The sequence below is a fragment of the Mustela nigripes genome, chromosome 12 (genome assembly GCF_022355385.1).
Source record: "Mustela nigripes isolate SB6536 chromosome 12, MUSNIG.SB6536, whole genome shotgun sequence".
Classification (NCBI taxonomy): Eukaryota; Metazoa; Chordata; class Mammalia; order Carnivora; family Mustelidae; genus Mustela; species Mustela nigripes.
Genome location: NC_081568.1, coordinates 50495503 through 50507405, shown reverse-complemented (window position 1 = coordinate 50507405; position 11903 = coordinate 50495503). Strand labels below are relative to the sequence as shown.

Below are 11903 nucleotides of genomic sequence, written 5' to 3'. Positions count from 1 at the left end.
ATTGCACTGCATGACTTACTTATTTTTTAAGTAGAAGCTTGCTGTACATTGCACTGCATGACTTACTTATTTTTTAAGTAGAAGCTTGCTGTACATTGCACCGCATGACTTACTTATTTTTTAAGTAGAAGCTCGTACCTTTGGACCCTCTTTACCCACCCCCACCTCTGGCAACCACCAAGCCATTCTCTATATCCACGGGCTCAGTTTTTTGGGGTCTATTTTTTAATTCCACATTTATGAATTTATTATATCAGGTACTTCAATTACAGAAAATGGAAAAGAAACATGGAAAAGGAAATAGAGCTGAGGGGAGATCTTTTTTTTTAGTTTTTACAATTATTTAAATCCAATTAATTCACATAAAATGTATTATTGGTTTCAGAGGTACAGGTCTGTGACTCACCAGTTTTATATAATATCCAGTGCTCATTACATCACATGCTCTCCTTAATGTCCACCCCTCAGTTACCTCACCCGACCACCCCCCTCCCAAAGGAAGATTTTTTTTTTTTAAGATTTTATTTATTTATTTGACAGAGAGAAATCACAAGTAGGCAGAGAGGCAGGAAGGGAAGCAGGCACCCTGCTGAGCAGAGAGCCCGATGTGGGACTCGATCCCAGGACCCTGAGATCATGACCTGAGCCGAAGGCAGCAGCAGCTTAACCCATTGAGCCACCCAGGCGCCCCACAAAGGAAGATCTTAAACACTAATCTTTCCTTTGTGAATCAAAATAACACCATTGTTAAAAGAGCAAAGTGTATGGCATCAGAAGTCCCGTAGTTAAAGCTTGCCTTCTCACCTTACTAGCTGTAGGTCTTTGGGGAAATTACCAGGTCTCCTTAACCTTAGTTCCTTTACTTGTAAAATAGAGATAATAATAGTCTCTGCCTGGGGAACCTGGGTGGCTCAGTCAGGTAAGCCTCTGCCTTCCGTTAAGGTCATGATCTCAGGGTCCTGGGATGGAGCTCTGCATTGGGCTCCCTGCTCAGTGGGGAACCTGCTTCTCCCTCTCCCTCTGCCACTCCCCCGCTTGTGCTATCCTGCCCTCTGTCAAATAAATAAATAAAATCTTTAAAAAATAATAACAATAATAGTCCCTGTCTGATAGAGTTATTACGTGATTTAAAGGCAATAGCTTGTATAAAATATTTAGTTGGTTCTTAGCACATAACAAGCATTCATAAGTGCTAAAGCAACAATAATAAAAACAGGACAGAGAGGATTAAATGTATTGATGATAGTCAAGATGATGACCACAGAGACAACAGTGATGATAATTGGCTTTGGATTCCGAAGATGAGAACCACAGTCACACCAGTTACTTACCAACCCTAAGACAATCGCTTTACTTCATTCTCTATTTGCACATCTTTCAAAGTCTCCTACAGTCACTGTGAGAACTTAATGACATGTGCCTGGTATACGTGTAGGAAGTGTTTGAGGGAGGAGGGTCTGGCGTGAAGGGCGGCAGAGACACACACACTCCTCTCGGGAAAGGGGTTATCTTTTCCTGGACCCTGATGGCTCCCCAGGCCATTTTGCTTATTAGTTGGGCTTTCTTTGATAAAGAGCAGAGTCAGAAAGAAATGTTGGACAGGTGGGTTTCATCCACAAGTTATGAAAATCTGTGCTGTAATAAATCAGAAGGGAATCAGAAACTCCTGAACAAGGCTAATGTAAGGACCTTGCAGGGTTTGGCAGGTCCCTCCATGCCCTCCTGTCCTTGGACTCTCCTAGCAGCTCCCCGAGTGACTACAGCAAGTCCTTCAAAGCCAGCAATGCCCAGAGCTTATCTTTGAAGACGGCAAGACCCACATGCCCCTCTTTACAGCCCATTTTGGGGAGGGAAGTAAGGAGCCCAGGGGACAGGTAGCTAGAAAGGGTCACCTCCTCAGAAAAAGAGGGAGATGGAGAGAGGACCGTGCCCCGAAGAAAACGAGAACAAGGGACACTTGAGGAAGAAGGTCCCTGGGAAGCCCCAGCACAGGGACAAGGGAGGCCAACCTCATATTGCTGGCATCTGCCAGGTAGGTAGGATTCAGCAGACACCCAGGACTCACTGCAGCAGCATCATTAGCTCTGAGACCCACTGCCACTCATACCTGAAATGAATTTGGATTTAGAAAGCCAGCAATGAGCCGAGTGATATGGATCGGAGTGAAGCGCACGGCTTAATCAGGGGCATGAAAGCAGCTGACAAATTACAGCGTGATTTGTCATCATCTCAGGACTCAGCAAGTGTTTGTCCCTGAAAGAATCGATACCTGGAGAGAAAAGGGACATATTTTTAGAAACTCCTGGATGGGTAATTTATTTCAAGTGAGTGGAGAGTTTATTTATGTTGGCGCCCCCACAGATCCAATGGACAGTATATTTATACGAAGCCAGAAAATGCTGTCATTTCTTCTAATCAATTTGCCCCTTTGAACAGCTGTACCTTGAAACTTTCAGCAATAAATTCAGTCCCCATGCTAAAAGCTCTACCCAAGAAACCATTTCTCACCCCACCTTTAGCATTCCTTCCTTCTACTGCGTGGCATGTTACACCTGCTAAAACTCTCCATGTGGATTCTGTCCGCTGGGGCACAAATGAGACAGACAGGGAATGTGCAGTTAACCCCATTCCGCAGATGGGAGACTGAGGCTCAAGAGGTAAAAGGAGAATTAGCCCATGCGGGTAGAAATCAAGATCTCCCCTCCCCCACTAGATTGTAAAATTTTATATACCTAGATAACCTAATGAAAGAGAAATCATGGAGAAAAAGGCAAGCATGTGTCTGAAGTACTTTGCTATGAGAATGTTCCCTGGGGGACAGTGCTGTGCAAGTAAAGGACAGGCGTCCTCCTGTCAGACTTGGATTCAAATCCCGGTCCGGGGACAGCCATAGGCAGCCTGTCTACCCTTCTGAACCATGGTTTTTCCCTTCCTAAAGAGGAGATAATTGGTATTTCTACTTCACAGAATAATCGTCAGCTTAAAAATAAATAATATATGCAAAGTTCTCATCATAACAGCTGGCAGAAACGAATACAGTAAATGCTGTTATTGTGTTTTATTAGCTACAATTTCTACAGCATGTTAATAATAGAAAAACAAATTGAGACAATATAAATGTGCCATAGTGAAATGGTGAAATAAATGTGGTGGCATTCACACAACAGGTTTCTGTGCAGGTGTTAGTAAAGTTGTGTAAAAAATTTAATATCTGAAAATTTCCAATTTACATGAACACCATCATTTTTTTTTTGAAATGTACAAATGTATGTATACCCATATATAGATGTATGCGTTGGTATATTTTTAAAATTGTATTTTTTCAAATGCTATAAGTAATTATATACTCAAGAATATTAATTCTGGTTACTTCTAGGTGATACAATTTATAATCTCTTTTTGATTGTGTCTGTGCTGCCCAATGTAGTAGCCACTTGCCACAGGTAGCCATTTAATTAAAGTGAAATAAAATCTAAAAATCACTTTCTCAGTCATACGTCCACATTTCAATAGCCCTGTGGGATGAGGGGCTTCCATATTGGACACACAGACTCAGAGCACTTCTGTCATTGCTGTAGGTTCTGATGGATGGCGCAGGTCTGGAAACTCACACCCAAGCCTGCCAGAGAATTGTGGGATGGGCAGGGACCTCCCTCTGCCGTGCTTCCAACTTGCCAGCATTCTCAGTGCATCTGCTTCCTCCTTCTCACTGAGGATTTCCGTTTTCTTCTAACATTCGACAACTATCATGATGCGACAAAGCAGAGATCGCCTTAGCTGTGATGGTTTTAACAGTGTTTAGCTCTCCTAGTAAAACTAGATCCCTCTGATTTAATGCCCTCCTGCTGTTCTCTCCCTCACAGGACGTACAGTTTGAACCCGAACATTTCTGCAACACCATCGTGTGTGAGAAGCCCAACAACCACCTCAACAAATTTAAGGGTTATATGTAAGTCTCTAATGTCCCTGTGCTGCTGGTAACTATTTCCCCTACAGCTAGAACACCACATCCTTTCTTGAAATGGCTGAAGAGATTGAGGATGTGTCTTTCTTTTTACCATAAAGAAACACTAAAGAAAACTAACAATGTTGGGAATTTTTTTTTTTTTTTTTTTTTTTTTTTTTTTTTTTTTTTGCCAGAGTGGCATTTAATTATTTTGCTGGGTTAAATTTACTAATTTTTTTTTTAAACCTCTGGTGATGAAATAACATCAGAATCATGACCGCACTCTGATTCAGGAAAGGCAAGATTTCACTGAGGTCAGTGTTCTCACAGAGCTTGCATTGCATTGCAGGTAAGAACGGGGACTTCTGGGTTTGACAGACCTGAGTTTGAAATCAGGTTTTACTCACTCACAAGCTGTGTGGCTTTGAGTAAATTCATTAACGTCTCTGGGCCTTGGTTGTCTTCTCTGTAAAATACAGATTACAAGGTCTACATCATGAGACTTGTGTTTTCTATGAATTAAGTGGTTTATCGCACACAGAACCCACAGCACAGCAACTCGCACAGAGTGAAGGGTTGATGGCGGCTGCGTTCTTGTCATCAGTGTTATTCTTACGCCTCAACTTTAGTTTGGCCTGAGAATTTGATGGTCATTCTGCACCCATATCAGACTACTGGTCTTAATGCAAAGATAGACCACAAAAGAGCAATGGAAACGATGAGAATATGAGCCCTCACACAGCGTTTTCTCAGTTTCTAGAGTATTTACAAGGAACATCATCTCTTTCACTCTGTCCAACCACCCAGTGAAGTGACGATTATGATCCTCCTTTTCCAGATAGGGATAATCTAAGACTTTCCAGATACACCCAAAGGCGCACAACAGGTAGCAGACAATGCCAGGACTTGAATCCCAGTCTTTCCACTTGAGCCCCAGTATGTTTTGCATTGTTTTTTAGGACGAGGCTCATCTTGGTAAGGCAACTTCTTGACCAATCAGGTCTGGAGTGAGGCTTCTTGGAAGGCAGATGTCTGTGCTTTCTCTCCGCCCACATATTCTCAGGCCTGTGTTGTCAAGAGGAACAATGAGCGAGGGGAAAGGATAAGAACAATACAAGAGGAACAGCGGCTTTTAAGCCCAAATTATTTTAAAATGCACAGACAGCACAGATGGAGACAGGCAGAGAAGGGCCAGAGCTCCTGGCAAAGAGGAGGATTCGTTGCCTGCATCTGTTCAGGTGAACTTGCCACCTGCCCCAGCAAAGAGGCCATCCCTCCTGCCCGAGGTTTGTGGATTTAGTTCATCCCAAGTCAGCTGTCAGACATTCTCATGTTAGAGTCAAAAGAATTGCAAATGGAAAGGACTCTGATTCAGTGCAAGTTAATGGGGCACTACTCTGGGAATCCTAGTGTTGTGAAAATAGCATGACAGCTGCTATCTGTGGCCTGGGTTCCTGAGTCCTAAGATGTCCCACGTATCAGGTGTGCAGCCTTCGAAAAATCTCTCGCCCTCTCTGGGCTTCATCTTTTTCACGAGAAGGATAATCACCCTTCTAACTTCCCAGAAGTATGAAGAATCAAATACAATGATATAAGCAAACTTAGTGTATAACCACAGTAAGGAATAATTGGTATTAAAAGTCATATTGTGTGGCAGGATAGCATCCTGGAGCCAGACTTTGTGGACTTGAATCTCCTTTCTGCCATTAACTAGCTCTACGAACTTGCCTCAGTTTCCCTTTTTACAAAGTGGGTATGGTAACATAACCTATCTTCCAAGGTTGTCGTGATGACTAACCGAGTTAGTAAATGGAAAACAATTATAACCAGAACTAGAAAAATGAAGTATTGAAGAACTAAAAAGAGAAAGGCCCTAAGGGCTCAGATTATTATTCTTTTTGTTCTCCCTAATGCTTTGGGGAAGTTATATTTAAATTTAAATGGTCCCAAAGGAAGGGCATCAGGGTTGATAAAGGTCAGACTGCAGGTAATTTAGAAATTTCTGGTGTGAGGTGGAAAACTGCAATGCCCCTGAGACTAGAGCAAGGAAAAACCTCTCAGCTTTCAGGAGTTGCCTCCCCCATGTGGTACAGAGGGTTACTGTCCCCCTCCTGTGAGGTCTGTTAATTTCACAAGAGACAGAGCAAGAGGAGGGTGGTACAGGAGAGAGGCAAGTGAGAGATGCCGCTCCACATAAGAGGACCCTTGCCAACTCACAGGGGACTGAGTGGGGGGTGGGCAGCACTGTCTGGTGGCTTTGGCAGACTTGCAGTCAGATCCCATGGTCTGGTCCCAGCAACCAGGCGAGACAGAGTATGGGGAGGCTGCTTGAGGAAACACTGTGTGGTCTTTGGGACATCCTATCCACACTAAGCCATTCTGAGTGAGAAAACTGAAGCCAATGCTTTTTCAGCAGAACCCTGACTTTGAGGTGGGTAGATGATGATTTCCATAATTCCCTTTTAATGGTCCAGTCCCCACCAGGCTTCCCAGGAGCAATGAAGGTTGTACTTGAACTTGGAAACCAGATGCCAAGTTAATAATACCCATTGCTCTTCTGAAAAAAGGGAGGAGAGAGATCGTGTTCACTCACCACTTCTAATTCTGTGACACTAACCAGTGATAGCATGAAGAGGCCACCAAACCACTCCCGGTATTTCTTCATCCCCAGGGAGCATCCTGACCAGACAAGGACAGGCTTTGGCAGCGAGAGTCTTCTGCTTCGAGGCTGTACCATCAGAAACACCGAGGTGGCTATTGGCATCGTCATCTATGCAGGTCATTGACTTCTGTTGTCCTTCCCCTGGTCCTCCCTTCTCCAGCTCCTCCAAATCCGCCTGCAGCCAGTGGGAAGCCACAACAGTTCTGAGGGGTACAAGCAACTTCCCCTTTCTCAGCTAAGCAAAGTGAGACTAGAATCACAGCAGGTTATTTGGTTCACAGGAGATGTACTTAGATGCCAGGCGAACATCACTCATCTGAACAGGAGGGGTTCATGCTCATTGATCTCTCATGGTCTTGTGACCCAAAGGCAGGATGAAGAGTGCTTTCTTGAGCCTGAGCAATAATAATCTCACCAAACTTAACAACTCCACCTTTGTGTGAAAACTGTGCCTCTGTTTCCTCATCTAAGCAAATGGGAAGAACATTTGGTTCAGCCTCACAGCGTACTCGTGAGGGTCAATATACAAAACAAATTACTTCTAACACAGTGAGCACTCAGTGTGTTTTAGGTGTTCCTTCTGCAGTTCTGTGTGTATTACTTATTCATTTCGTGGTGCTCTAGCTTCTCCTTTCCACTTTGATCTTGCTTTCCAATGGAAATTTTAAAAACCTGGCAGCACTTCTCACAATGAACCCGAAGTCTGAGAGGCCGTCTTGAGACTGCTGTATACCCAGCACTTAGCTAGCACCCCAGCACTCAGCTGGTGCTCAATAAATTTCAGCTCTTACACCAACAACTACAGACTCTTCCTCTGCAGAGAAAACTCAGTCTTCCTGGAGTGTCTACCTTTGCTGGAAGACCCCAAATTGTGTTTTCCGTCTCCCACTCACTAGGACATCTTGAAATATTTTGCTTGTTTGGTATTTTCTTTGGTTTGATTTGTTTTGGAATTCGTAGAACCCTATTCTTGATGGATAGGGCAGAGCATTTAAACATCAATCTACCTGAAGATTCACTTTTTGGAACTGTCAAAGAAAAACAGGTTTTTAAACAAGTGATGTCCCAGTCTAGCTAGCTTTCCCTAACTTGGTGGAGGGGGATTGTTTGACAGTGGAGGTTAATCTTTTCAAGGGTCTTTGGCAATGAAGTTCAATGCCATCTGGTAGATCTATGAAAGATAAACTCTGAAGCAATCCCCACTCCCCCAAAAAATCCCACAAGGGCTTAGAGTTTGCTTCTCTGCCTGATCAAAAGCAAAACTGTGAGTGTGTGATGAACATGGTAAATGAGGGGAAGATTTGGGAGAGAGTAAATCGTGACTCTAGGAGTCAGGCTGCTTGGGGGTGAAATCTACTGGCTGGCTGCCATGTTCCTGAGTGTGTTGGTTAAGGTTTCAACACAGGGATATTAATAGTTCTCACCTTGTAGGGTTATAAGATTCAAATGAGATTGTCTGTGAAAGGGGCTTAACACAGTGCCTGGCACATATTATACTCTCAAAAAATGTGAGCAAAAATGATACTAATTTTTTCAATATAATGATCTAGAGTAAGAGGTTCTCAACCTTGGCACTATTGACATTTTGTTCTAGATTGTTCTTTGTGGTTGGGAGATCAATCTTCAGGTAGATTGATGCTTAAATGCTCTGCCCTATCCATCAAGAATAGGGTTCTATGAATTCCAAAAATGTTTAGCAGCATCCCTAGCCTCGAGATGGCATTAAGATGTGACAAGCTAAAATTTCTCAATACATTGCCAGATGTCCCCTGGGGAATAAAATCATTGCTGGTTGAGAACAACTGGTCTAGAGTCATAGTCTCTCCTCTGACAATATGGACAAACAAAATAGGAGCACCTCAGAGTCAAAGGCTCAAAAAGGCCAAAGTGAGCCTTCAGAAGGAAGAGATCCAACATAGGTGTGTGCTCCTCACAAAAAAATATATATTGAGCTCCCACTGTGTATAAGGAAGTAATTCAGATACTTTGTGTATATCAATTCACTCTCCTGCCCAAACACACATATACAACTATTGTCTCTCGTTCTGCAGATGAGAAATTGAGGTACAAAGGGATTAATTCACCCAAAGTGATTTGTCTCCTGAGATTAATTCCTTATAACCCAATGTCAAGTCTCTACGGAGATAAGCTCTGATTCTAGAGACCACCTTCCAACCATTGCACCATACTGCCTTCCCTGGGAGCCTGTTTACCAAAAGAATAGTGGGCTCTCAGAAGGTGGGAAGCAGGTGGGTAAAGAGGGAGGTCTTAGGACCCCGATGTGAGGTGTGCCTGAAGCAGGTGGGAAGCCCTCAGTACCATCGGCACAGTCAGCCTGTGCTCATTGCTGTGGAAACCCCCCTTAAAACTACAGCAACTTGAGTCTGATTAATAAGCCCAGAGTTTGCTCACTCCTACTGTTTTGTTGCCACTTTAAATCCACAAGGCAACCAGCTAAAGAGCAGTAAAGCCATTCACTGCTGGAGCGAATATATTGGTTTTCTTTAATTTTGCACAGCAAATATGTGTTGGTTTTTGTTCTTTTTTTTTTTTAATTTGCCGAGGACTATAACATGGTGTTTACGTTTAACAGCCCCAAAGGACAAGCTCTGTCTGAAGACAAAATCTCAACTTGGCTCTCAGCTCTTAGCTGTGTGGCCTGGGTAGCACAGTTGGTAGGAGAAAGAGTAGGGATCAGAATGCTGGGTTCTCAGTACGGCTCTGACGTTATGGCTCTTTCCCGTCAGGCAGGTCTCTTCTACTCTCTGATCCCCAGTCTCCAACTGGAACAAGGGTACTGGATGAGACTGATAGCTTTCAAATTTTGTTGTCCTCTCTTTGAACAAAGTTTTTTGTTGTTTTTTTTTTAAAGATTTTATTTATTTATCAGAGAGAGAGAGGGGGAGAGAGCGAGCAAAGGCAGACAGAATGGCAGGCAGAGGCAGAGGGAGAAGCAGGCTCCCTGCTGAGCAAGGAGCCCGATGTGGGACTCGATCCCAGGACGCTGGGATCATGACCTGAGCTGAAGGCAGCTGCTTAACCAACTGAGCCACCCAGGTGTCCCACTTTGAACAAAGTTTTATGCAGAATTCTGAGATAGGTGTAGAGTGGCTCAAGGCTAATGCTGGGGTAGAGGCCTTTGGCCCCTACCACCCGTATGGCCAAAACTATGTTTGCCCAACTCTTTTCTCTCCCTTCAAATGGCCCTTATATGTCATCTCCTCTGAGAAGCCATCCCTGACCATGTTCTCTAACACCATCTCTTACTTTTTAGCTCATTGTGTATTTCATGGGAGTTACTACTAACTGTAATTATTTATTTGTTTTCTTAAATATTTTCACCAAAATGTGAGTCATTTGCCTCATCCTTGTATCCTACAATTAGCCCATAACAGTGACCTTGTGCAAATTAGAAAAAAAAAATCTTTCCTCCAGTCAGCTTACTGTCATTTGCAGAAGTTTATCATGGTAAACCTACAAATCTAAAACAACTACAAAATGAGGGGTGTTTCTTGAGTTGTGCAGTGTACAACCTGTGCTTAGGAGCTCTATCAGTGTGCACCAGTGTCTGGTGTGGAGGTGATTCTCAGTAAACATATGGTGACAAATTGTGTGAGGCCTCACACAGCTGTTCTCAGCCATCTCCCTGAGGCAGGAAAGATTTAGGTTAGAGGAAGAAGCCTCTCTTCTATTGTAAGCTTCCGTGAGAAGAGCTAAGGATATGATCCAGGCCAGAGGAAAACAGATGCTAAAGACTTATTACCTCATTTTCTCTCAAAGGCCATGAGACAAAAGCCATGCTGAACAACAGTGGCCCACGGTACAAACGCAGCAAGATTGAGAGGCGCATGAACATAGACATCTTCTTCTGCATTGGACTCCTCTTCCTCATGTGCCTCATTGGAGCTGTAGGTATGGAATGTTCTGGAAAGAACAAGACAACGGTAAACTTCTGTTTCTTTGGGCAAATTGTTTCAGCTCTCTGAATCTCAACTTCCTCATCTATAAAATAGAGTTAATGAAAATAAGTCCCACTCTGCAATTTAATAAGATATCAGTCAAATAAAAATGCTTTTGGGGGCACCTGGCTGCCTCAGTTGGTAGAGCGTGCAACTCTTGAGCTCAGGATCCTGAGTTCTAGGCCCACACTGGGGGTGGAGATTACTTTTTTAAAAATGCTTATGAAAATCTGCTGAAAGTGTTATGCTCTCTAAATATTAGGAATATCATCTATCATTTATTTCTCCAAGAAATACTGAAACCAGGCACTCTCTTAGCATAAGAAAATAAAAAGATGCATCAGTCTGAGGACTGGTCCTTATTGAGCTCACAGTTTAGCAGGAGAGAGTCCAACATATGAACAGAATTGGTAAAATCTGTCCTACACAGTAAAGACTGCATGCAAACACTGTCTTAGTTTTCCATTGTTCTATAAAAAGACAACACAAATTTAGCAGTTTAAAACAATACTCATTTATTGTGTTACAAAGCTAGAGGTGAAATGTCCAAAATTAATTCCACTGGGTTAGTTCAAGGGTCAGTAGGGCTCATTTCTTCTGGAGGCTTTGAGGGGAGACTCTATCCCTTGTCTTTCTGAGCTTCTAGTGACTCCTTCCTCTTTTCTTGAAGTGCATTACTCCAATCTCTCCTCATACTTCCTTCTCCTTTTTCTATAGTAGTATTTCCCTATGCCTCCTTTTTCTTTTTCTGTAGTAGTATCTCCCTTTGCCTTTTTCTGTAATAGCCTCTCCTTATGCCTTTTCTTTATAAGGACATTTATAACTACATCATTGGGCTCACCAGGATAATCAACGATACTCTTCCCCATCTCAAGACCCTTAGCTTAAATCACATTCTCAAAGCTCCTTTTGCCACGTAAGTAGAGAGCATATTGATAGGCCAGGGAATTAGGACATGGACATTAGAGGCAGCCGTTATTCACTCTACTATTTGTAATGTGAGAGCATCAGGGGAGGAAGTCTTTCTTGAAGAGATGGATCGAGCTGATCCCTGAATGCAGTCGTCATTACCAAAGGAGGTAGGTGGCAGAGGCAGGATGGGCAGGCAGCTGTGAAAAGAAAGAAGTCACTCTTAGCCTAGGGCACAGCACAAGTAAAGCACAGAAGTAGGAAGGAGAATCATTTTATGCAAAGGGGCATTTGGCTCTTTGGTGTGGCAAGAGTAAAGCCAAGCATGGAGACCTAATTAGAACCAGGCTGTGGCCACGTTCTGTAACTGCGGAGTGTGGAAAGCTGCGGGAGGTACAGACATGAATAATCTGAGCCCTTTAAGTTG

The 11903-nt window shown here is 43.2% G+C and overlaps 1 protein-coding gene across 1 annotated transcript in view; it reads left to right on the top strand.

The window, feature by feature from the left end:
* Positions 1-11903, top strand: part of ATP10B (ATPase phospholipid transporting 10B (putative)) — a 169716-nt gene that overhangs the window by 99441 nt on the left and 58372 nt on the right. The window contains exons 5-7 of the mRNA XM_059417295.1: positions 3864-3949; positions 6618-6724; positions 10389-10520. Of these exons, the coding sequence (XP_059273278.1) occupies positions 3864-3949; positions 6618-6724; positions 10389-10520 (325 nt within the window). The remainder of the gene's footprint in view (positions 1-3863; positions 3950-6617; positions 6725-10388; positions 10521-11903) is intronic.